The sequence below is a fragment of the Acanthochromis polyacanthus genome, chromosome 7 (assembly GCF_021347895.1).
Source record: "Acanthochromis polyacanthus isolate Apoly-LR-REF ecotype Palm Island chromosome 7, KAUST_Apoly_ChrSc, whole genome shotgun sequence".
Lineage (NCBI taxonomy): Eukaryota > Metazoa > Chordata > Actinopteri > Pomacentridae > Acanthochromis > Acanthochromis polyacanthus.
The window spans coordinates 26,963,474-26,986,870 of NC_067119.1; the positions used below are offsets into that span (position 1 = coordinate 26,963,474).

The 23,397-nt window shown below is 41.9% G+C and overlaps 2 protein-coding genes across 2 annotated transcripts in view; both read left to right on the plus strand.

Annotated features, from left to right (window-relative positions):
* grk5l (G protein-coupled receptor kinase 5 like) overlaps positions 1-14,608 on the plus strand; it is a 31,742-nt gene extending 17,134 nt beyond the window's left edge. The window contains exons 2-16 of the mRNA XM_022202647.2: positions 2,235-2,330; positions 2,423-2,535; positions 8,549-8,626; positions 8,949-9,046; positions 9,211-9,303; positions 10,219-10,282; positions 10,370-10,510; positions 10,596-10,786; positions 10,940-10,977; positions 11,110-11,199; positions 11,282-11,490; positions 11,586-11,723; positions 11,963-12,100; positions 12,240-12,371; positions 12,456-14,608. Of these exons, the coding sequence (XP_022058339.1) occupies positions 2,235-2,330; positions 2,423-2,535; positions 8,549-8,626; positions 8,949-9,046; positions 9,211-9,303; positions 10,219-10,282; positions 10,370-10,510; positions 10,596-10,786; positions 10,940-10,977; positions 11,110-11,199; positions 11,282-11,490; positions 11,586-11,723; positions 11,963-12,100; positions 12,240-12,371; positions 12,456-12,539 (1,703 nt within the window). The 3' untranslated portion in view covers positions 12,540-14,608. The remainder of the gene's footprint in view (positions 1-2,234; positions 2,331-2,422; positions 2,536-8,548; positions 8,627-8,948; positions 9,047-9,210; positions 9,304-10,218; positions 10,283-10,369; positions 10,511-10,595; positions 10,787-10,939; positions 10,978-11,109; positions 11,200-11,281; positions 11,491-11,585; positions 11,724-11,962; positions 12,101-12,239; positions 12,372-12,455) is intronic.
* A 2,312-nt stretch (positions 14,609-16,920) lies between these two features.
* Positions 16,921-20,930, plus strand: star (steroidogenic acute regulatory protein). Its single transcript, XM_022202669.2, has 7 exons — positions 16,921-17,775; positions 17,986-18,093; positions 18,240-18,367; positions 18,560-18,718; positions 18,897-19,081; positions 19,233-19,326; positions 19,430-20,930. The coding sequence occupies exons 1-7, from the start codon at positions 17,712-17,714 to the stop codon at positions 19,547-19,549; spliced, it is 858 nt and encodes a 285-aa protein (XP_022058361.1). The 5' UTR covers positions 16,921-17,711; the 3' UTR covers positions 19,550-20,930.
* Positions 20,931-23,397: the final 2,467 nt, after the last annotated feature.

Genomic DNA, 23,397 nt, shown 5'->3' on the forward strand with positions numbered 1-23,397 from the left:
TGTGGTCTACAGTAATGTTGATGAGGAGCAGGTGCTGGAAGTTAATGATTCTCTTGGAGGATATTTTAACTTGAGTTATTAATATACTCATGCTTTGTGTTTGTCTGTGGTGATACAGGGACTGTTCTGTGCATGTGAGCATAGGTGACTTAGGGTCCCATACTTAGGAAATAAACAGCTAAAAACCCTGTAATACTCACAGTAAATCGAACTTGTAAGGAAAGGCTGAAAAATTGTGTTGTCTTCTTAAACAGAAATTTTTTCTACTTAGTTCTACTTGTGTCACATCAAATAACCACTGTTTTTTGTTGTTTTTTTGTTTTTAAAAAAGTGCACTTTGAGTGACAGATGTAATATCTAACTGCATTAATGCTTGTATTTGAAGAGCCCATATTGAACTTTTTGGTTTACCCTTTGCTTTAGTGTGTTAGTTTTTTTTCTTGGATATAAAAAAAGCCTGCAAATGTATGTAATCAACATTGGCTCACTTTTGTTGGGCCAGCTGACCAATCAGAGCAGAGCAGGCTTTTCAGGAAGGACACCCTAAAGAGACAGGAGCTGAAATGAAGCGTTTTTAGGTTCCAGGCTGAGTTGAGATGCTGCAGCGAAGCATAGGGTGAGAAATATAATATGTTTTTTGAACGTTAAGGAATATGTGGAGCCCAAAACATAAACTTGAGAACATGTGCATAATATGGGGTCTTTAATAGTAGTTGCTGTCATTTTGGTTCCCCTTCAGATTGGTTGTTGCTGCCTTTTGTTCCACATTGACAATTTGTATTTCCGTAGCGGTGGATTTGTAGTAGGATCGCAATCATGTGATCGTCAGCAGGCAGCCGAAGTAGCGTTCATTTGTTGTCATGGTTAAAGTGCCACTGTGCCGCTATCTAGCAGTGATTCAGAACTCTTTAACAAATCCGTAGATCCAGGTCATAAGCCGCATCACTGCCAAAATCTAATCAGTTGATCCGTTTGTCATTTCTGACCTTCCCTGAAAATTTCATCCAAATCATTAGTCTGTTTTTGAGTCGTGTTGCTCACAGACAGACAGACAAGCATACGCTGATGGTCACATAACTCCACCGTGTTCCTTGGCAGAGTAATCACTGTTATGCAGCAGCTTCTCCGTAACATGACATTATGTTGAGCAATAAAAGCGGCCTGTAAACTGTCTAACGTCACACCAAAACATTCGTATTGTTGTGTGTAATTGAAATGTCTTGGATTAAAGTCTAAGTGAGCGTGTATATACAATTACATACCCTACACCGTGTAGTTGAGATGAACAGATAGAGAAACAAACATTGAGGCAGCAATGCAACAGGATTGATGGGAAAACTGCTAAAGCTTTCAGTCAGAGGCTACAGCATGACGTAGTGCCTCTCACATTCCTGGGTTATTACTTAAAGATGTCTGCTTGTCATTGTTTCTCCTGCTCTCATGCTCTCAATGCCTCTCTCATTGGGCGAGCCACTCGCAGCAAGTTTCCACTGCACAGAGCGGTTAAAGGAAATCCCTGTCAGTTCATTACAGCAGTGTTAACATGTTACGAAAAAACTAAAACCGATTCGAACATGGCGTAGGGCAGAACAAGCTGTAACGCATGGAAAACCGTGAAAAAAGAGCTTAAAGTTGTGTTTATTCCCTTCCCGTGCACACTATGAGAGGAAAAGGTAAAAGTGATTTGAACATGGTATAGATTTGGAAGCTGTCAAATCTAAAAAGCAAAGATAAATGGGATTAATGAAGAACTGAGAAAAACATTTCTCTTAAAAATCTGAGGATTTTTGTTCGCAATGGTGTTCTGTCGCAGGAAGCTGATGCATGATTATTCAGTGCGGTGGAATCCAGTCTGGCAATGTCCCGGGTTCTGATGGGAACTGAGCCGGTCAGAATAGAGTTTCTGTCTTTGTGGACACAAACACACAAATCACACTCACACACACTTTAAACACACACTGTTCCACTTTCAGAAAAGCTACTGAGTGAGGAAGAAAGTCAGTAGAGAGAGGAGAGATTTACGGAGGAAGTGAGACGTAATCTATGAATTATATATACACGCTGAGACTATGATTTCATTCAGGGGAGAGCCCACACACACAACCCCCTTCTTTCTCCTACTTCTCTCAGCCATTAGTCCTTCATTTGCTCCTCACTGATGAAAATGCACTTTGACAACTTTATGAAGTTCTTTCATTATAACATGTTCGCCTCCTGTTTGTCTGTCACCACAGGTGGAGGAGGAAAGCGGAAAGGAAGGAGCAAAAAATGGAAGGAGATCCTTCGCTTTCCCCATATAAGCCAGTGTACTGAACCTGGAAGCAGTATCGGTACGTGTTTGTGTTCCCAATGTGAAGAGGATGTGTTTGTCTACGAGTGTTCCAAAGGCTGTGTGTTAAAATCTATCTTTTTTTTTCTGCAGACAGGGACTATGTCAGCATCTGTGAGAAACAGCCTATCGGACGGCTTCTCTTCCGTCTTTACTGTGAGACAAGACCTAAACTGCAACGATGCATCCAGCTACTGGACGCGATGGTACGCACACACCCACAGATTGTATATAAACGATGGGCAAGGACTCTTAAAGAAAGTCAATGTGGAGGTAACTTAAACCATCATGCCAGTAGGGGGCGACTTCTTTGTCTGCTTAAAGAAGTCAGATTCTATAGTAGCCTGTGAGTTGATGAGCCTACTTCTCACTTGATTTGTTACCTCAGTAAATGTTTTCCTGATGAGCTTAAGGTCCAAGGCCTTGGTTCTCTGCCGGAAAACAGTGGACTGCTCCCTCCAGGTTGGGAGGGAGTTGCTTCTCCAAGCGAAGGAGTTCAAGTGTTTCGGGATCTTGTTCATGAGTGATGGGGAAAATGAAGCGAGAGATGGGCAGGCGGATTGGTGCGGCGTCAGCAGTAATGCGGGCGTTTTATCGAACCATCATGATAAAGAGAGAACTGAGCTGCAATGCGAAGCTCTCATTTTACCAGTCCATCTACGTTGCAACCCTCACCTATGGTCATGAGCTCTGGGTAGTGACCGAAAGAACAAGATCGCGGATACAAGTGGCTGAAATGAGCTTCCTGTGTAGGGTGGCTAGACTCAGTCTTAGAGATAGGGTGAGAAACTCAGGCATCTGGAGGGAGCTCAGAGAAGAGCCACTGCTCCTTCACATCCAAAGGAGCCAGTTGAGGTGGTTCGGACGTCTAATTCGGATACCTCCAGGGAGACTTCCTTTGGAGGTTTTCTGAACACGTCCATCTGGGAGGAGACCCCAGGGCAGACCCAGAACCCGCTGGAGGGATTATATATATCTCATCTGGTCTGGAAATGCCTCGGGATCCCCCAGGAAGAGCTGGAAAGTGTTGCTGAGGGGAGGGATGTCTGGAATGACTGGCTTCATCTGCTTCCTCCGCAACCCGGCGCCGGATAAGCGGAAGAAGATGGATTGATGGATGGATGGAGTTTTAGGTCTCAATCATGAGTTTGAAGTCTTCTCCAATAAAGAATCATATTCATTTTAGGAATTACGGTCCCACTTAGAGTAAATTAGATGAACCAAACTATCTTATGATTGACAAGTTTCCATCCAGTAGGTGTGCACTGGGTCCCCAGCTTCTGGGTGTTGGACCAAAGTGATGTTCTTCAAAGCCGATGTATGAACCAGTGCGTATTGTATTTGAAGAATCTACCCTAATCAGGAAGCATCAACCCTGATGTGTGCTACAAATTAAGCATATAATAGTGTTGAGTAATTAGTGACCACAACTAATGCAAAAGCCCTATGAATGACAATCTGCAGTCTGGCACACACATGGACTGTGGATTAATTGCAAAATTTACAATGGCCATATAGAATATAATTCCATCCTTATTTTACCTGATAATGACCGAATTATACTAATCACATAATTGTATAAACCTTTGATGCCATTAGTCGCAATCATCTAAATTGTAGGTGGCACTGTCATTAGGGCTGGACGATTATGGCAAAAATAATAATCACGATTATTTTGATAGATATTGAAATCACGACTAATAACCATGATTATTCATAATTTCAAAACTTGAGTATTTATTAAACTACAACTTGATAGAACAATCAAAAATAAACTTGTAAAAAATATTAATATATTAAATAAAAGCAATAAAGCAAATAAATTAAAATAAATACCCAATCTGCTTGCACTTCTATAAAACTTGTAAAAATAGCAATATGCAAAATACACTAATAACTCAGTCAAAAACACAACCTGAAAATATTCTTTGAACTCTCTCAAAAATGTTTTTTAAATAACAAAAGAGGGGTTGGCTGCATAGTTAAACACTCCCTGTAGTTAGCTTCCTACAAACTTAGGTTTTTGGCAAGGAAGACGAGTCTGTTTACTTGTTCTGGCTTCAGTGACGAACGAAGGCAGGTGACAACATTTCCACCTGTGCTAAAAACCCGCTCTGATGCAGCACTTGTGGCAGGGATGCACAGGTGTTTCCTAGCCAGTTTGGAGAGCCGTGGGTAGAGTGTCTGTGCTGCTTTCCACCACTCAAGTGAGTCGAACTCAGTGTCAAGTGACCTTGCCTGGAGGTAGGCTTGAAGCTCAAAAGACATGGCCTGCTCATCTTTTATTTCAGCACGACATTTAACGTACAGACCAGGCAGTGCATCTCTGCTGAAATATTTACGTGATGGCAACATGTAACGCTTGTCCAAAGTTTTAATAAGTTTCTGGAATCCTGGGTTGCTTACGGTACTGATGGGGCACATGTCCTTTGCTAGCATAAATGTCACAGCCTCCGTTATCTCTTGATGTCTCCGGGAGCTGGTGGGATATGGAGTGGCACTGTAAAGAGTGTCCTGAATGGAGGACTGTGTTGTCGTTGTGGCGCTGGCTGAGGCTGACGAGCTAGCACTTTTTTGGCTCTTCTGGTCCTTTAAAACTTGGTCGTAGACCACTTTGTGACTGAACTTTAAGTGGTTAAATAAATTGGTCGTGTTGCTTTGTGGAGCGGACACGACAGCGTGACAAATTTTGCAAGTAATGTCCTTCTGCTGGATGTCCGACGACTTGAAGCCAAAATGCTTCCAGATGACTGAAATAGTCCTACCTTTCTTGTCAACTAAAGGCTCCTTTTCTGCCATATTTGTAAACCGCTTTCTTCGCGTGCTGCTGATCGACAAGCCCTTGCTGCAGCTGCGCAAACAACACAGGTGCATTCAGGGTGCTTTGGCAGCGTAGGAAATTACATACACGCCGCGCCGTGTGGCACATTAATCGTTTTTCTTCGATTATAACGTTTTTATGATCGTGAGTAACCAAAATCGAAGTCATGATTAAAATTCAATTAATCGTCCAGCCCTAGCTGGACCTACAAAATGTGGTCCTGGTGTCCAGCCTCCTCTGCTCCAGAGACTATAACATAAAAATATATAAGTCAAGTTCTTTTGTTGTTTCACACATGATTAAAAAAATCCACTCTGCTGAATGAACGTCCTCTGTTTAACCCATTGTGTTTCACCACATCCTACTCCCACTGTTTACATTATCTCACCTGATCAGTGAAAAGCCCAGTGACTGGCTGAACTTTCCCATCATGGTTGACATATCCTAAAGCCTGAAAAGAGAGCCAAGATTATGTGCACAAGTCACATTTTTCCAGACCTTTTAGATGACGAGTTATTAGGAATTTTTGCACAGTGATGCCGTGAAAAAAGAAAAACATTGTCTAAAAACATCACTGGAAGTTTCTTGTTGAAAATCTTCCGTATTTCGTGAGCTGCACATGATCAGTTCTGAGGTGTGAACATGTTCTCAGAGTATCGGGAGCAGCGGCGCTCTTTTCTGGCTGAATGCAGGTCTAGAAACACCCGTCCACTTTTTCTCTGTACTTACTTGGATTACAGCGTAGCCTGCAAATGTGCCGGTGCTGGGTCATGCAGCCCAGAGGAGACAATTAAACTGAGTAGTGATTATTCAACCAGCCGGATTCTCCCTCCCTCCGTCTGCCCAGCTTGTTGCCCCCCTCCCCACATCTCTCGCTGTGTCTAGACGAAATACCTCCCACATGACACATTTAAGTCTTCATCTATCTATGCCCAGAATATCTTTTGCGAGCATGTGACGGGACAGAAAGGACAGCATTGTTCCCTCGCGCCACCCCTTCCAAACCCGGCACACACCCCACAACTCCCCTCCTCTGCCTCCCCTCCCGCCCTCATGCTTTAAACCACCCGGCCCTAAAAGTGACCATCACCCTTTGCGAGGGGGTGAACCGCTCACCCCCAAACACAGGTTGAAGCTAATTCTGCTGCCCCATGTGACGGACTGTGGAGGCCCGGTGCTGCGCTTTGTACGCCGTACTTGACAATAAACCAGGTCTGAGGGCGATTCCAACCGGGCAGGTGTTTGAATGTGAAGTGATTAAACAGCAATCTGAATCCTGTGTGGGTACTATGACGTTTACTGGGTGGTTTTATTATGTAATCTGGTCGCTAAGCTTTGCAGGAAGTGCGTCGACTAGCTAGGAATCGGTGAGGGAGCATGAGCACAACAGCTCGGGAGGAAAAGAGTGTGTGTGTGTCCAGCAGAGGAAGGAATGTGTTTGGGGGTTCCAGTATTTTCTCCTACACCATGAGAAGGTGTGTGTGTGTGTGTTGGATCCCCTCTGCTTCCAAAAGGCTAAAGGGGCGTCTTCTTTCCCCTTTGGCTGACCCCCCACTGGCAAAGGGTGGGAGTCAGACAGCTCATGTACTCAGGGTGTGTGTGTGTGTGTGTGTATATATATGTGTGTGTGTATGTGTGTAATTTCTCTGTTGCCGCTGATAACAAAGCCTCAGTTAATCAACACTTGGCAGCAATTCTCCCTTTCCCTCTGTCGTTCAGCCCAGCTCTCACATATTTACGTTTGTATATGCAGTATGTATTTATCGCCGGACTCCTCCTGGCTTTGTGTCAGCGTCAGTGACGTTGTGCCTTTTTAAAGCCAGGTTTTTTTCTTAAGCTCCGGCTTATGTGTGTGTGTGTGTGTGTGTGTGTGTGTGTGTGTGTGTGTGTGTGTGTGTGTGTGTGTGTGTGTGTGTGTGTGTGTGTGTGTGTGTGTGTGTGTGTGTGTGTGTGTGTGTGTGTGTGTGTGTGTGTGTGTGTGTGTGTGTGTGTGTGCACTTTATATATATATATATATATATATATATGTGTGTGTGACTCTGTGTGTGTGTGTGTTTTGTAGTGGAAAGCTGGTGACGCTGGTGTGACACACTGTGACACTCCAGGACCTCAAGGAATCCCACCGTGTTTACTGTGTGGTTGCCAGGCAACGCAGGAGCATGTTGGGGGAAAAAAAACACTAATAGAAAGAGCCGGGGCCAGCGTGCAGCACGGGCGCCATGTCGCTTCCCTGCTTTTTGAGAATTTTAAAGCGTTGGCTACAAAATGCGTCAGAGCGCTTTTCATGTTGCGGCCCCTAGGAGACGTCCAACGGCCAAACCTGTTAGTGTCAGCGGCCGCATATGTTCAAACACGGAGGCCAAGAGCGGCATATGTTTGTTCTGAGAGTGACAGCGACACACAGAGAGCGAGAGGTGTGTGTTTGTGGTGTGGCCTTGTCCCCGCTAAACTGCAGCTGCTTCCTCATTCAGATGAAACAGCAAATTAGGTGTTTTTATCCTCATTAAAGGCTCAGAGAGAGAATCTGAGAGGAATTTTTTTTTTGTTTTCCGACAGTTGGAAAAGCAGAAAGAGGAGGGGAAAGTGAAGCATCCTGTTTAAGTCCAAGTTCTAAATCGTCATCAGTGTAATTTAAGAGGATATACTTTTCAGTAACATGTCATTTATCTGAGCAGACTTCTTCTGGTTGGATGATTATAAAACACTTGAGTTGTGTTTAGTGTTTTCCCCCCCTCTTTTTCCTTCTATTAACCAAATAGTGAGTCTATGCTGTGCCGATTATACAGCACTTTGAGGCAAATTTGTGATTTGGGGCTCTCAGGATAACCTTGATTTGACTAGGAAGGGAAGCTTTTTGCATAAATTACGTTTTTTTTAAATGAATGCTCTTACGAGTCCATTTAAGTTTGGCGCTTGATAAACCATTTACTCATGCTTTGAAGGTCAGGTAGAGAATCCGCCTATTTGCTGTTACAAAGGTCGATAAAGTCAATAATAAAAGGTCAAAAGGTGACTCGGTTCCTAACAGGAAACAAGAATGCTGCTGTAAATGTAGTACACATCAAGGCTGCAGTTGTAAATGTCCAGAGGCACTGCAGCTGATGTTCGGACATCAGCCAGGAATATTTTATAATCTGGCAATCCAGAAGACATTATTAATGTTTTACATCTCAACTAGTACACTAGTAAATGAATGATTAGGCAATAATATTGGCATTATTTACAACCTGAAGACCTTTAGAGAAGGTGCATTGTTACTAAGTGGCATTCTTTTCTACTCAGAAAACTAGCATGAAGTCGATAATATTGCTTTCATGCCTTCTATAGATGTCAATGCTAGTATCAAATGCAAATCTCACACAGTACATTAATGACACTGTGGCATTTTGTTATTTTAGGACGACTATGAGGTGACACCCGATGATAAAAGAAAAAGCAGAGGGGACCAGATCATCAAGACCTTTCTTTCTAAACAAGTAAGTTTCTTTATCTGATGCATTTTATCAACTTGTGGGGCTTCTTTTGACTGGAAAAGTGTATTTTAGTGACCGTTTAAAGTGACTGATGTTACAAACCTGTGGAAATAAGACTCCCAGAGGTACTTATAAGGCTATAGTAAGTCACTGTGCACATGAAATATACAAAAACAACAATGCAGTGTTTGTTCAAAGCGTATGGAGGGAGTTAAAAATGCTTCTCCTTGGTTTGATGTAGTGCGTGTAATAAAAAAGTGATGTTTTTTGTGTATGTGTGCGCGCATGTTGCTGTGTGTGTGTGTGTTTACATGTGTTGATGTAGTCACCTCAGCGTGTAGACATAGCAGAGGTTTTTGCAGACCAGTGCAGAGAGAACCTCGAGCTCAGTCCATGTAAGGAGATCTTCAGCAACTGCCGCAAGTGAGTCGCTCATTCATTCGCTCTCACCTGTCTCTCACCTGTTTTTTTAAAATTTCCTTCTCAGTATGTTTTAGCCTCATCGCAACAGAATTTTAACTTGCATCATACTCTCAGCTGTTGTGACTGAGTCTGTGATCGTGCTGTGCTGTGTTGTGTTGGAGCAGGGCCGTCCACGACTACCTGAGCGGAGCGCCGTTCTTAGACTACCAGAACTGCATGTACTTTGACCGCTTTCTGCAGTGGAAGATGCTGGAAAGGTTGGTTTGTGTTTTGTTTTGATCAAAATATGTAAATGCTGGATGCAAAGTGGTGAATTAGTGCATAGTCATAGTCATCTATGAACTAGGCCACTAATCTGTATTGTAGCTGATAAAGTATTGCAGCTGATAATGTGATAAAACTGTTCTTTTACCCTGATTGAACAAACAATTAAAATATAATAACTTGTGGTAAATGTTCCATCAGAACTTGCCCGTCTTGTCGGTGAGCAGGAAATACAATTAAATGTTATTAAAATGTCAATGACGATGTTTTTTTTTTTTCAATCATTTTTCAAGTTTTGGTGTCTTACATTATATTATTACATTATCAGGTGTTACAAGGTTTCCTAGTTGCAGATTTGCGATTCCAAAATTGAATAAATTGATTGAGAATAAATAGATCACATGAAGTTAAATTCATCAAAAGTGTGATTATAAAGTCATGAACATCTACAACAGTCATCTCAAATATGTAATCAATTACACAAGCTAAATGTCAGCTGAAAACAACCATAAAAATAGCTCCGACTGCAGCTAAAGCCAAATCACCAATGCATCTAAATATTGGAACTGTTATATAATATACCAGCACATGAAATAACAGTCATATGTTAAGTACCAGAAGAAATAAAAACTGGAGGATTAAAACATGGGTTGAGGAGCATGATGAGTGTAGACAGGAAAATATTTTGTACAGAGTGCCTATCAGAGGCAGTTAGAAGCAAACAGCAGGCTTTCAGAGCAGCCTTGATTGTATCCGTGTCTGGAAAGTGAAATTACGTACAAGATGCCCCACCCTCTGAACGGGAAACAGACTCGGGATGGTATCGAGTTCCACAGATAATATCTCTGTCTTAATCAATATTACATAAGCGTCTATTAATGGATTTTGCTGTGTCTGTCTTCTGTCAGGCAACCAATCACTAAAGACACATTCAGACAGTACCGAGTACTGGGGAAGGGGGGATTCGGAGAGGTAGGAGAACCAGAGAATAAGAGTTCACGATTAAAATATTGTGGTTTAACAGTGATGTCTGAGGAAGCATTTTGTTTTTCCTCTCAGGTGTGCGCCTGCCAGGTCAGAGCGACGGGGAAGATGTACGCCTGCAAGAAGCTGGAGAAGAAGAGGATCAAGAAGAGGAAAGGAGAGTCCATGGCTCTCAACGAGAAGCAGATTTTAGAAAAAGTCAACAGTAGATTTGTTGTGAGTAAACAGAAAAGAAAAGAAAAGAACAAAGTGTTTTTGCACAATGCACTTTTTTGTATATCGTGTTCTCGTCTTCCTCCAGGTAAGCTTAGCGTACGCGTACGAGACCAAAGACGCTCTGTGTCTGGTGCTGACCATCATGAACGGCGGCGACCTGAAGTTTCACATCTACAACATGGGCACGCCGGGCTTCGAGAAAGACAGGGTCCAGTTTTACGCTGCTCAAATCTGCTGTGGACTTGAGCATTTGCACAGGGAATCTATTGTCTACAGGTAGATCTGCAAATGTTAGGGTATTTAATGCAGCTTGATGTGTGGTTTTCTTCGATTCTCAGAGATGGAAAGTTTGTATTTTAGTGTAAATTGGTGCTTTTGTTCTTTGTGTTGCTGATTGCTGATTTTCTTTACATTCTCACATATTTGTAGGGATTTGAAACCGGAGAACATCCTGTTAGATGACAATGGTGAGTTCTGAAGCTTCACCAGCTCAGGTTTCTGCATTGCACAGCACTGTGTGTCTTCTAATGTCTTATGATGAGCTTTAAGGATGTGCAGAACAAAATAGCCTCACTTAGGACTCTGCTGCTGTGTTGCAGGACACATTCGTATTTCTGACTTGGGGCTAGCCATCAAAGTGCCTGACGGAGAGCTCATCAGAGGCAGGGTGGGGACTGTAGGCTACATGGGTAAGAAAAGCTTCAATCAACATTTCTGAATTAAACTTTCTGAATTCTCAAACCCGAATAAACCGTGTCCTCCCCTCTTCAGCTCCAGAGGTGATAAACAATGAAAAGTATGCCATGAGTCCTGACTGGTGGGGGCTCGGCTGTCTCGTTTACGAGATGACGGCCGGGCGGTCGCCCTTCCGCGCCCGCAAAGAGCGAGTCAAGCGGGAGGAGGTGGAGAGGAGGGTGCAGGAGGAAGAGGAGGAGTACAACGACAAGTTTACAGAGGACGCCAAGGCCATCTGTAGAATGGTGAGGGCTCGATGGAAAGATGTTTGTGTGGAGACGCACAGAGAGGGATGAATGATGAATAATTGAATGATTCATCTCTGCTTCTGCTCGCCCAGCTGCTCACCAAAGACCCTAAGCAGAGGCTGGGGTGCAAGGCGGACGGAGCAGCGGGCGTCAAGGCCCACTCGTTCTTCAAAAACATCAACTTCAAGAGGATGGAGGCTGGGATAGTGGATCCTCCCTTTGTGCCTGATGTGAGTAGTTTGTAATACCGTCCACAGTGTGTGTGTAGATCAATCCCACTGCTAAAGCCTACTCTTACTGCAGTCAGTCTCTGTTTTAATCGACACGCCGCTGGAAAAATGAAAAAAAAAACTGTCCTTTTAAGAGCAGCAAGTAAAATTCCAGGATGATAAATTATCTATTAAGATAAACTTGTCTTCTGTTTTTCCTCCCAACCCCCCTGTCTTTCACGGTCATTGCCCTCTCCCAGCCTCGGGCAGTGTACTGTAAGGATGTTTTGGACATAGAGCAGTTCTCCACAGTTAAGGGAGTAAATTTGGACCAAACTGACAACGACTTCTACTCCAAATTTGCTACAGGCAGTGTTTCCATCCCATGGCAGAATGAGGTAAGTGTGTGCACTTTATATGACATTTTTAAACGTTCACTGAAGTTTGTAGAACTTCTGGAAGAGCTCACTTAGAGCTCACCACTCACTTAGTTTTTTCCCCTTTTCCCTTCCTATTCTTTCCTCTCCTCTCATACAGATGATAGAAACCGAGTGTTTCAGAGATTTGAATGTGTTCGGGCCTCAAGGGACGAGACCCCCAGATTTGGACTGGAATCAGCCGCCGGAGCCGCCCAGACGCAGCCTGCTGGACAGGATCTTCAGGAGGCATGTAAGTGAACGCACAGACGCAAACCCAGACAAACGCATTTAAATTACCCACACCAATCTCTCCCTCTCTCTTCATCTGCTGCAGCACCCAGAGGTGTCTATTTCCAACAGCCGTGTGCAGTCTTCCAGTGTAAACTCTGTGGACTCCATGTCCAACTCTGCCCCCTAGTGGCACCGTGACAGTGTGGGAACCACACACACAAAGGGAAGGAGCTCCGAAGGGGGGCTTCCCCGCTGCTGATTGGTCCACAGCTGGGGCCTGAGCAGCAGCCGGAGACAGCCTGTCTAAAAGCCTAAACGGTCAGCCCATCGGGGAGGGAGGGGGGGGGTGACCAGGCCCTGAGACCCTGGGCATTTCTAGTAGGATGGTCAATGTTGCCGAGACGTTTGGAAATATTCAGACAAACCTTACTTACCCTCAGGATTGTTGGACTATAGAGCAGAGCCACTGACGTTGATGAAACCAGAAAAGGATAGAAAACAAGCTAATATTCAGGGGATCCACTGTATAATAAAGACCACCACAGGGAATAGAAGATGGGGTCTTGGTGAATTTTTATTTGTTGTTGATTTTCCAGAAAAGGAATTTCTTTTTTCTTTCAGTCATTTTCAGTCTTGTACTTTCTGGCCTGTATCTTGTACCAGTATCTATCATCTATCTGCATCCCCCAAAGTGTCACCATCTGCACAAGTCATACTCTTCTTAACTTATTCTTTCTCTGTACTTCACCTCCCATACCTCAGATCACTCCTAAACATTCAGAACACATCACCTCAGCAACCTCAACACATGATGTACATTGCCTTGCATACACTCAGGCCAAAGATTAGTTTTGTGATACTGTTGTCATGTTGAATTATTGGTTTTTGAAGGTTTTTAGCTGTTTAGAACCACAGGAGGATCAGAATGTGTGATCCGTTTTATACACTTTCTCTAAATATGAGCCTGCAGACATATCATATCGCTTAAAGCACACATGCATACAGTACATACACAATCAAATAGACGCACACACTCAGAGTTGTGAGAATCGTGTTGTGTTTTCATTGCATGGACAAGTGTAAGTATGGACAGCTGTATCCCTTTCGCTTCTGCATACCTCATTCCACATCGTATACACACAGAAGTCTCCCTCGGTTTACAGTGTCACTTTATATTAGACATTATGTGGAGTTTAAACTAATTAATATGCTGTACAGAATCAGAAATCTTCTTTTTGTTTTTTTTTGTTTTGCTCAGTTTTCTGCACAGTCCCCCATGGAGCGGAGAGGAACACATGCACTCAGCCTGACTTACAAGTTGCACAATTTCAAACAATGTCATGCTGTTTTGTTACCAAAAGAAAATGTTTTACCTCTAATCATTAAGGCACATTGTTGTATTGATATTGTCAAATGAAATGCCGCTTGTTTTTTTGTTTGTTTTTTTTACATCCAAAACTAAAGTGTTCTTGTTCTCCTTATGCCTTTTTTCCATGTAAAAGATATTGCTGCATAGCCATTGTTGTCTCATGTACAGGTTTTTTATATTTTGCCCCTTTACTCTTAACATGTCCTTCAGAATGCCTCACAAATCTAAAGGGTCTTCCTCTTGTTTTGTGTCCAACTGTAATCAAATCACACAGGGTATGTGAAAGGTTTTTCTTATCTGAATTTTCTTGAATCAGTCCAGTTCATTTATGTGAGAGCGGAGGAGGAGAGGAAGACGCCGGAAGATCTCGCAAGCACCACACAAAGAAGTGGCCTTCTCGCAGCAGCACAGCCAATTCAAAGGGAGGAGGAGCTCGGTCTCTTCTGCTTGTTTTAAGAATGTGGTATTTTCCCGATTTGAGGTAGTGAAAGCTGGTCCATGCAGTAATTTTAATTGATCTCACACAAGCCTGTTTTTTCTCTCTCTACGTACTTGATATGACAAAAAAAAAAAAATCTTAATCAGACTGAAGTGCCTCCTTGTTAGTATGATCTCCCAGACAATGCCCACACAGACATCAGCACTTTGTTTATCCTCTGACTGTCATGCTCTGTTTGCTTCGCTGGGGAACGCGTCAACACAAAAACACACAGACTCACAACGGTTTGTTGGAAGTGAAGGGAAGGAGGAGCAAAGGATGGCAGGGTGGGAGTCGACGAGGGAGTTTTCCTTCTTAATGTGATGTACAGCAAAGTGCTGAGTGCATGTGAAAGCCAAACCCACTGTGTCCTTCAAGTCCCAATAAACTCTGTACTATAGTTTGAGTACTCCACAGTTTGTCTGTGTCTTTATTTCAACCTGCAGAATGTTTGTTTCCTTGTTCATATTCAAATACAAGCACATGATCACATATGCTACTTTTCTAGCCACCCTTTTGTTGTAGTTCCTCATGTACAGATGACTGTTTTGCAGTGTTACTATATCCTAATAACATGTAAGATTTGTATAATTTAATGTAGCTTTGTAAAGACATAGGAGGAACTAGAATGCAGTTAATCACAACCAATCAATTTAACCAGTGTTAAGTTGGAGCATTTTGCAGTTTCACGAAAAGTGCGACCTCTACAGGTGACAGCAATGTGAACGACTTGAGTCTACGACTATTAAGGGTAATTTTATTGAAAGGTTTGGTTCTCTTTTTTTAAAAATAGACCCTCTCTTCCCCATACTTTATATATATATATGGAAGCAGCTTTTGGTTGCTTGGGTCATTGCTCTGCATGTTGGGCACATAGATAAAGTGACTGCAGTGTACAAAATGTGGGATAAAATGCACAAAATGTTAATTATATTCCTACATTAAGCCAAACCTGATATAAGATTGCATATTTTTTTTCAAAGCTGGTGCTTTAGTGCCAAATACCCTCTTTGAGCTCAGCTTATTAATGGAATAACTGGTTGTTCGATTAAATAGATACTGCTTTTATGACTTCCTGCATTGTGGTTGTATTTACAGTGGTTATATTCAGTATTATGAACGTGCAAAAACGAATGAACCAAAACTGCATTTTATTTGCAAATGCGCTGTTTATACAAACATCTTATTTTTTTCCTAGTGTGAAATGCAAATAACACAAAAATTCCAAAAAGCTCATCACCAAGTCAAACTCGCACTTTAGGTCCGTCTGGCAAAACTACAACACACGTCATCGGCTAGTAAAGGCGTCTTTGCCTGGACATCAAAAGCTAAAGCACTCACAGAAAGGCACTTACTTTCCAGAGACACTTTGAAAGGACAGACTCTTTAACCTTCAAGTTCCAGGTAGGCCTGCCAGCCGAGGATCCACATTAGAGAAAAGCCCCAGGACTGCAGCTCATTAAAACATAATGCTGCTCTCGCCAAATAGGGAGCCATTGGAAACAGGCTTATGACCCACTTTGGCTCCTGAGTCTTTGCCTCAGATAAAAAGAGCTCTGCAGGACAGGAGACGTGGGTCTGTCCACTGTGGCTGAGCAATGGGTCAGATAGTACTAGGCCTGTGTGTTCCAGTGTTAAATGAGAGGACGCCTCCCCACAGAAGGCCAGAGAGACTGATGGATAATTCCTGCCATCCAGTCAGAGGGACATGAGGTTGCAGGTTAAGGTTTTAGGATTTAGTAATCTCTTCTTGTTTTCTCTGCTGTTCACTAATCAGATGACCCGCTACTCTCTTGACAGGTTTCTGTTCCCGTGATGATGTGCACAGTTGACTTTGTGTCCGTATTTGATGTGCAGCCCACTAAGGCAATATTACCGTTAGATAACTGGGACTTCTCTTGGATGAGGTAAGCAAGGTTCACCAAACATGTGAGCAACTTTATAAAAACATGTTATTAACTGACTGTGGGGTGACATCTGACTATTATCTTCTGGGAAAACGTCCAGGAAGAGAGTGATTCAGTCTCACCGACAGGAAGACGGCTGCAGAATCATAAACATGGAGTTTAGGTGCGTGCATTATGAATTCTGATGTGCTTGACAAGTCTAAGTATGGAAAAAACTGACCTCCTTATTAATACAGGGTTAGTTTATAGAGAGCAATGCACGCTTGTTTACTTCCTTACATGCTGTTTTCTGTATTATGTGTATATTACTGTCTCCTTGATAGAAAAAAATGCAGGTTTGCTTTCCATTAATGCTCATATTTTCAATCATAGCGTACTAGACCAAATATCTTACTCGTAAGCGGCTTTTTTTCCCAGTGAAATGCCTTAAATAGTACCTTTTAGCACACACGTGGATTTGCTATAACCTCTAAGGCTATTTTTTTGCTCTTGTGTTTTGTTACATTTTGAGGAAAAATCAACCAATTTACTTTCCTTTAATTATGCTTCTTCAACCTTTTATTTATCTTCTGACTTTATTAGACACATTAAAATGTGACACTAAATGAGGAAATCATTTAACACATAATACTGCCTATTTGGGAACAAATTTATGTAGCTTTTGTTTACAATTATGTGTCGCCTGCTGCCTTACATGGTGACATTACTTCATTTGAGGCTGATTAGACTCCTTGTTAGACCACTGTGAGAAACTATTATAAACATAAATGCAAATAAATTGAAAGTGCTGCCAACACCAGTCACTGATACGGCTTATGAAAATCCACTGTCTTTATCCATGACTTACAGCTTTACAGCGCACTGTCTCCGGGAATTGTGAGCAGTTCTAAATCATCAAGGTTCAAGGTGATCAAACAATGTTAAACATAAGTTTTTAAGCTCTTAAAGAGAACCCAGAGCTTCCAGGACCCCAAAGAGCTCATTAAGGTTAATGACACTCAGCTATAATGACACCAGAGATATACAGAGAGGCTTATTCTGAGATATAACTCAAAACAAGGAAGAAACAAGCCAAACTGAATGGAAAATTTCTGCCCTCAAATTCCAGCGAGTGTTTAGGCTGTAATTGGCCGTGAAGGGACGGATGAGTCACTCAGGGTCTCTCCCACCGACCTCTCTTTTGGGCTCTCAGCACTGAGGAGAGGCTGCTTCTCCTCATGTCACCCAGCAGTTTGGGAATATTTGTGTGTCTGAGTAATGCGGCGGGCTCCAGGCACTGGACGTTATCTCACACAGAGTTTGTGAGAGCCTGAGACATGCTCGTCATGTACGCGAGTTGACCTTGGTGACATGGCCGTTGAGGAACAGCGAGGTGATGTGTGTGTTTATCTGTGTGATGATAGCAGGATGGCCTTGTGGGCAGAGCTCTTATATATACAGGCTCTTGCAAACGTCTGCAGATAGAATCTCTGACGCTCTCTCAGCCGTCCGTCCACTTCCTTTCAGAGCATTTGCAGCTCAGACCGACTTTGAATCTTTGTGATCTCCCTGCTTTGACAGTTTTCGAGTTCTCCTAAATCTTCAAGAAACTCCTATAACTGGAAAATGCTGCCTGCAACTTTTAAACTATGTGCTGGCATCTCCTATCGGCACATGAGGAACATGACAGGTGAGTGAGAGAATCCAGTTGGTTTCTCCTTGTTTTACTTTATGCTAAAATGCACAGTTTCCCAGGGGAGTCCTGCAGGGAACCCAGGATCAGAGTGGCTTAATGAATAAATAATGTTTTACTGTCCCTTTCTTTTCATATGCTTCATGTGTAATTAATAAACCACATGTAAAATATAGTAACTGAACACTTCCTCTTTCTGTTTTCCAGGTCTGAGAAAAAACGCCATGGTGGCCATTCATCATGAGCTGAGCAGACTGGCAGGTCCAGGCCCCAGTAACTGGATCAGCCAAGTCCGCAGAAGAAGCTCCCTGCTCAGTGAGTTGCTCTCATTATTTGAGTTCCATAATGCGAGAAACAGACGTGATAAGACAAGAAATTCTCGTATTTCATCAGAGAAATACAGCAATGTTACTCCGAGATGTGACCAGATGTGATTTAGTCAACTGCTGCTCTCTTTTAAGGTTCCCGGATTGAAGAGGGGAGGTACAGTGAACAGGAGATGTCCTATGTGAAGCAAGGCGAGGACGCACTGCAGAAGGCCATCAGCATCCTCGGCGAGCAGGACGGCTGGACTGTTGAAACTGTAGCTGTGAGTACAATATCGAAGCAGAAACAGAAGTATTTGGCCATTTTAAAAAGTCACGACTGCATGTACCTAGCAGTGGCTGATTAAAGATGGGTTTCACGTGATTTGTTGTCATTGTAAGAATGGTGCAACTGTTTGCAAGGTAAATAGCACATTTAAATAATAATTTTTGCACCTGTTTCTACTCTTTTGCAGAAAAATGGAGACAAAGTCCTGAGTAAAGTGTTGCCTGACGTTGGGAAGGTGTTCAAGCTGGAAGTGATGCTGGAGCAACCTTCTGACAACCTTTACGAAGAGCTGGTGGGAAATATGGAGCAAATGGGGGAGTGGAACCCAAACGTCAAGCAAGTCAAGGTATGATAAGATATTCTTTATTGTCCCTAGAGGCAAATTTCTCTTTGGCTAGTGTGACTCTAGGGATTACTTTTTTGAAGGTTCTTGTTTTACTTCACTGGTACAACATACCACAAAAAAGTACACTTCAGAAATATAAATCCAAGACCACTGACACATTCACACTGGAATGTCCCAGATTCTTCAAAAGATCGGCCAGGACACAATGATCACCCACGAGGTAGCTGCAGAGACACCCGGAAACGTGGTGGGACCGAGAGACTTTGTGAGTGTCCGCTGTGCCAAACGCCGAGGCTCCACCTGCTTCCTGGCTGGAATGTCCACTCAGCACCCAAACATGCCGGTACAGAGAGGCATCGTCAGGTAAGTCCAGAGGAGTCACCCGTAGTGAAATCATTTGCTTGTTGTGATATGCGGATGCATTTGTGTATGAGAAATGTACGGATATAGAGCAGTAGATTGCATTTAATGTCATTTAACCTGCAATTGTATATTAATCTTTGCCGTTTTCCAGAGCGGAGAATGGGCCCACCTGTATAGTTATGAAGCCCTGTGCTGAAGACCCAAATAAGACCAAGTTCACCTGGTTACTAAGTATAGATCTAAAGGTATAAATGGCCGCCTTTTACTGTTCCTACATTGATTTCCAGTGATCTATAGTGAAACTGTGCAAAATGTTACCTAATCTAACACTGGCTCTGTCATCTGCAGGGCTGGATCCCAAAGACAATCATAAACAAAATGCTCTCTCAGACGCAGGTGGACTTTGCCAACCACCTCAGGCAAAGGATGGCTAATAATGTTTCCATGGAGATGGCTCATGCCTGCTGACACAAGACGCCTCTTGAGCTTTGGCACAATGCGCTCGACAGCGTCAACAGTGGCTGCTCATCGGAAAAATCATGTGAATCTGCTTATAAATAATGAACAGCTAAGAAAATCCAGACAGTGTTGAGGAAATTAGATGTAGATTGTGCATTTTTGACATCTTTCAAAAAAAACCCTAAGCCAAATATGAGTTTTTCTCGCTCCCGGGAGTAGAAAATCTATAATGAGATTTAACATCATTGACTGGAAATTGACACATCGTTTTTCTGACCAGGGCCGGGATAAGAAATTCTGTGGCCTAATTCTCTCATTTGGTTCTTTTAAAACAAGTAAAAAACAACTTTATTATGCTTCTTAGATAACAAAATGAAAACTAAAGGCTGCTCAAGTAACTCAATTACAAAAAAAAAGTGGATTGTTTCAAAAAAAGCAAAGGAAAACCACAAAATGTGATTGTACGTGTTCATCTAGCACCATGCTGCATACATCTGCACTGAACAGCCAGTAGATTAAATATAAACACACAACTAAAACTGAACTCAAAAGCCTCTTAAACCTTACAGAGGCAGAACTGTGCATTCTGAAAATGTCCGTACTGTTGCACAATATCTTAAATGCATTCTATATCAGACTGAAATCAGTTTTTGACCAAGGCAAGTTTGAGGAAGTAGTGTCCACATGTTGCTACATAATGCAGTCCTGTTTTAAATAGTTTTACTCTTATTTTACTGTCTATTGCAATTTTCTCTCATCTTTGGTTACCTTTAGCAACTGGTTTGTACGTTTTTGCACGCTAGTTTATAAGATGCTGGCGTTACTATGGCATCACACAGACAAAACTGCAGAAAAAGCTGAGGCAGGCCTAAAAGATTTTTCACAAATTCAAGTTATTTTTTGTTGTTTCATTGTGATTACAGAATTGTTGCTTTATTCTGATTACAATAATGACCCCAAAGCAGACACCTTAAAAAAGAAAAACATTAACTTTACAGGTCTCACTGAGCCCCAAAGCCGCTGATCTTGTGCTGCAGTCTTCATATTCCTCCACATTTAAGACGCCTTGTTTGCGGCACATTAATCCACATCAGTCGGCTCCACTTTGGCAGAAACACTGAGTGCAGCAACAAATTGTACATTGTTTCATTCTGACAACACTCCAGTTATTGTCCCTGTCTCTGCCATGAAATTGCACTTTTATTTCACTGTTTTATTTATTGATATGGCGCAGATGCATGGCATTATAGTGACTGCCAAGTGAATAAATCACTGCGGTGTGATTGATATTTATGTTTTTATGCTTTTATTATGCTGTTGGAGAAGTAGAGAAGCAGTCTGGAGAATGATTAGTCTGTTCTTTGTTGGTGCATGAGAGCTTAAATAAAATCCTCATAAACATTTCAGTGGTCATTTGCTTAACTATAAAAATAAAGACTTTTTCTCCACACATACATATGGGCATATAAAAATAACAGAAATCTGAGCCCAAGAGGAAAAACACAAAACAGAAACACTGAAAGTTTTCTTGGAAACTAAACAGCAGTTGCACAATTTTTCCTCGCTTTGACGGGGAGGAGATGGATGAATTTAAAAGTTCTTTTTAAAACCATGACAAATGTAGCTCATAAAAGATGTCTTCCTGTTCCTTGATGGGTTTTTAAACTGACGGTTTGCCAAAATGAACAGGTGTTTGGCCGTTCAGATGTGTGAGGAGCCCAACAGCTCGCAGCTCACTGTGAGCCAGCAGCACATTCCCCGAGATCAAGTAACAGCGGATTTCATCCCAAACAGGAAATCTGTCCTCCATTATTGCCAGTTGTGTAACATTTTGCCTATTTTGTAAAGTTTCATTCCATCCAAACTGTTTTGCAACAGCTAATTTTCTTGAATGCAGCGCAGGCCACAGGGGCCAGGATTAGTTGCATTGAAGAATGGCGGTCTCACTCTCACAGTCTCACAGGATCAAGTTAGCTGCATGATATTCACCTGCACTACTTCACAATTATGTAATTATGTCACACCACTGAGGCCTGAGGGAAGTTTCTGAGGTGAAATATAAAGTGAGCTGACTCTAGCCTGGGCACTGAGGCAGTCATTTTTCACTTTTCCATAAACCTTTTGAGAAATCTGCCCTGAGACAAATGCCCAGTTTGGTCGGTCGTGACTCCTGTGTGTTTTAAAAGGCACAACTTTCAGCTCCAAGTGCTGGCTTGTGTAATGCAAAGCACTCTTTTTTTCTTCTTTTCATTGAAAAAATGTTCCACAAGGTAATAATTGACATCTGCTTGAAATCTCTCAAAATCTGAACATAAGCAGATGCGACACGAGTTGTAGCCATTCGTGGATCTTTTTTCCGTTATTTGTGTAACGAGAGCAGAGGACAAAATCTGGGGTAGGAAAGGGAAAATTATCCAGTGCCGATAAGTTGTGTAATAAGAGCAGAGAGACAAAACAAGCTATCTGGCAGCCATTTAGGGTCCTTGGCACTGATGACAACCTTGATTCATTTATTTTTCTTTTTTCCCTCTCTTTAATTTGCACCCAGTTTCCATCTGTTCATCTTTTACCGAAATTCAGCTCCAAACATCAGCTTTTATTATTTGGAGAGAGAATACAATACATTGGCAAAAAACAAACAAACTCAAAGCTCCATTTGCATTATATTAACGAACTAATTAACTACTAAAATAATTTTAAACCAACATGTTAAGGGAATCAGCTATTTTTTAGCAATCAGTCTTGACCATCTAAAGAAGGAAGGTAAAAAAAATGATGACGCCAGTTTCATTAAAATACATCAATTTGAGTTTTAAATCTAGAATTGCAGAAACTGAAGTTTATATTACACACAATATTAAGTTGATGCAGCTACCAACATTTTTATGTCAAGACAACCCATAAAAATAATGTTTGCAACTCAAAAGGTTTCAATCAGCAAATTAGATTTTTTTCCCCCCTTTTTTTTTGGAAAATCTTGCAACCATGTTTTCAGTTAAGTGGTTGGAATAGGTTCCTTGGACTACATTTTAACATGCAGGCACATTGCTACATTTTCTAACCCTATTCAGACATGGGATATAAATCGCTGTGATAGTAACGGACACAACCATGACACTGATACGATATTTGTCACATGAAATTTGACAAAACATCAGCTGACGAACAATACATGACATTGCTCTAATAAAGTAAAAGACTACTTTATTTAGATTTTTCCTAACTACTGAAAATTCTGTCCATGTGTGATGATTATCTAACTACTACTTTACCAGCAGTAAAATAGAAATTGCATTTGTGATGGAGCTCAGGACTCAACCTGATGTAACATGATTTAACTTTAAAAAACTGTGACAGCTCAACTGTATGAGGTGGAGAATAGTTCACAGTGCAACCTGCTGCTAAATCCTGACCTGGAGTGATTTTGTCTCCATGTTGGGGATCATTTAAAACTATAGTGTATTTATTAAATTACACTGTGTCGTATTACAGATAATGTCTCCAAAACAGTGTCTGTTTTGGATACCTTGGAGACACTTCTGAGGCTGCAGGTGTTTAATAAACTTTGAGGAAAAATGCTTACAAACAGATGGAAGCAACAAACTGAATTTCAGAAATGACACAAAGGCCAATTCATTAGATTTTGGCAGTAATGCAGCTTATAGTCTGGATCGACAGATTTCTTCAGGATTTCTGTATCATAGCGAGATAGAGGCACGACATCACTGTAACTGTGACAACAAGTGAATGCTACGTCAGCTGCCTCCTGATGATCACATGATTGTGATCCTACTACAAATCGACTGCCGAATTGTTTAAAGACTTCATCCACTGGAAATCATACAACGACTGAGCAG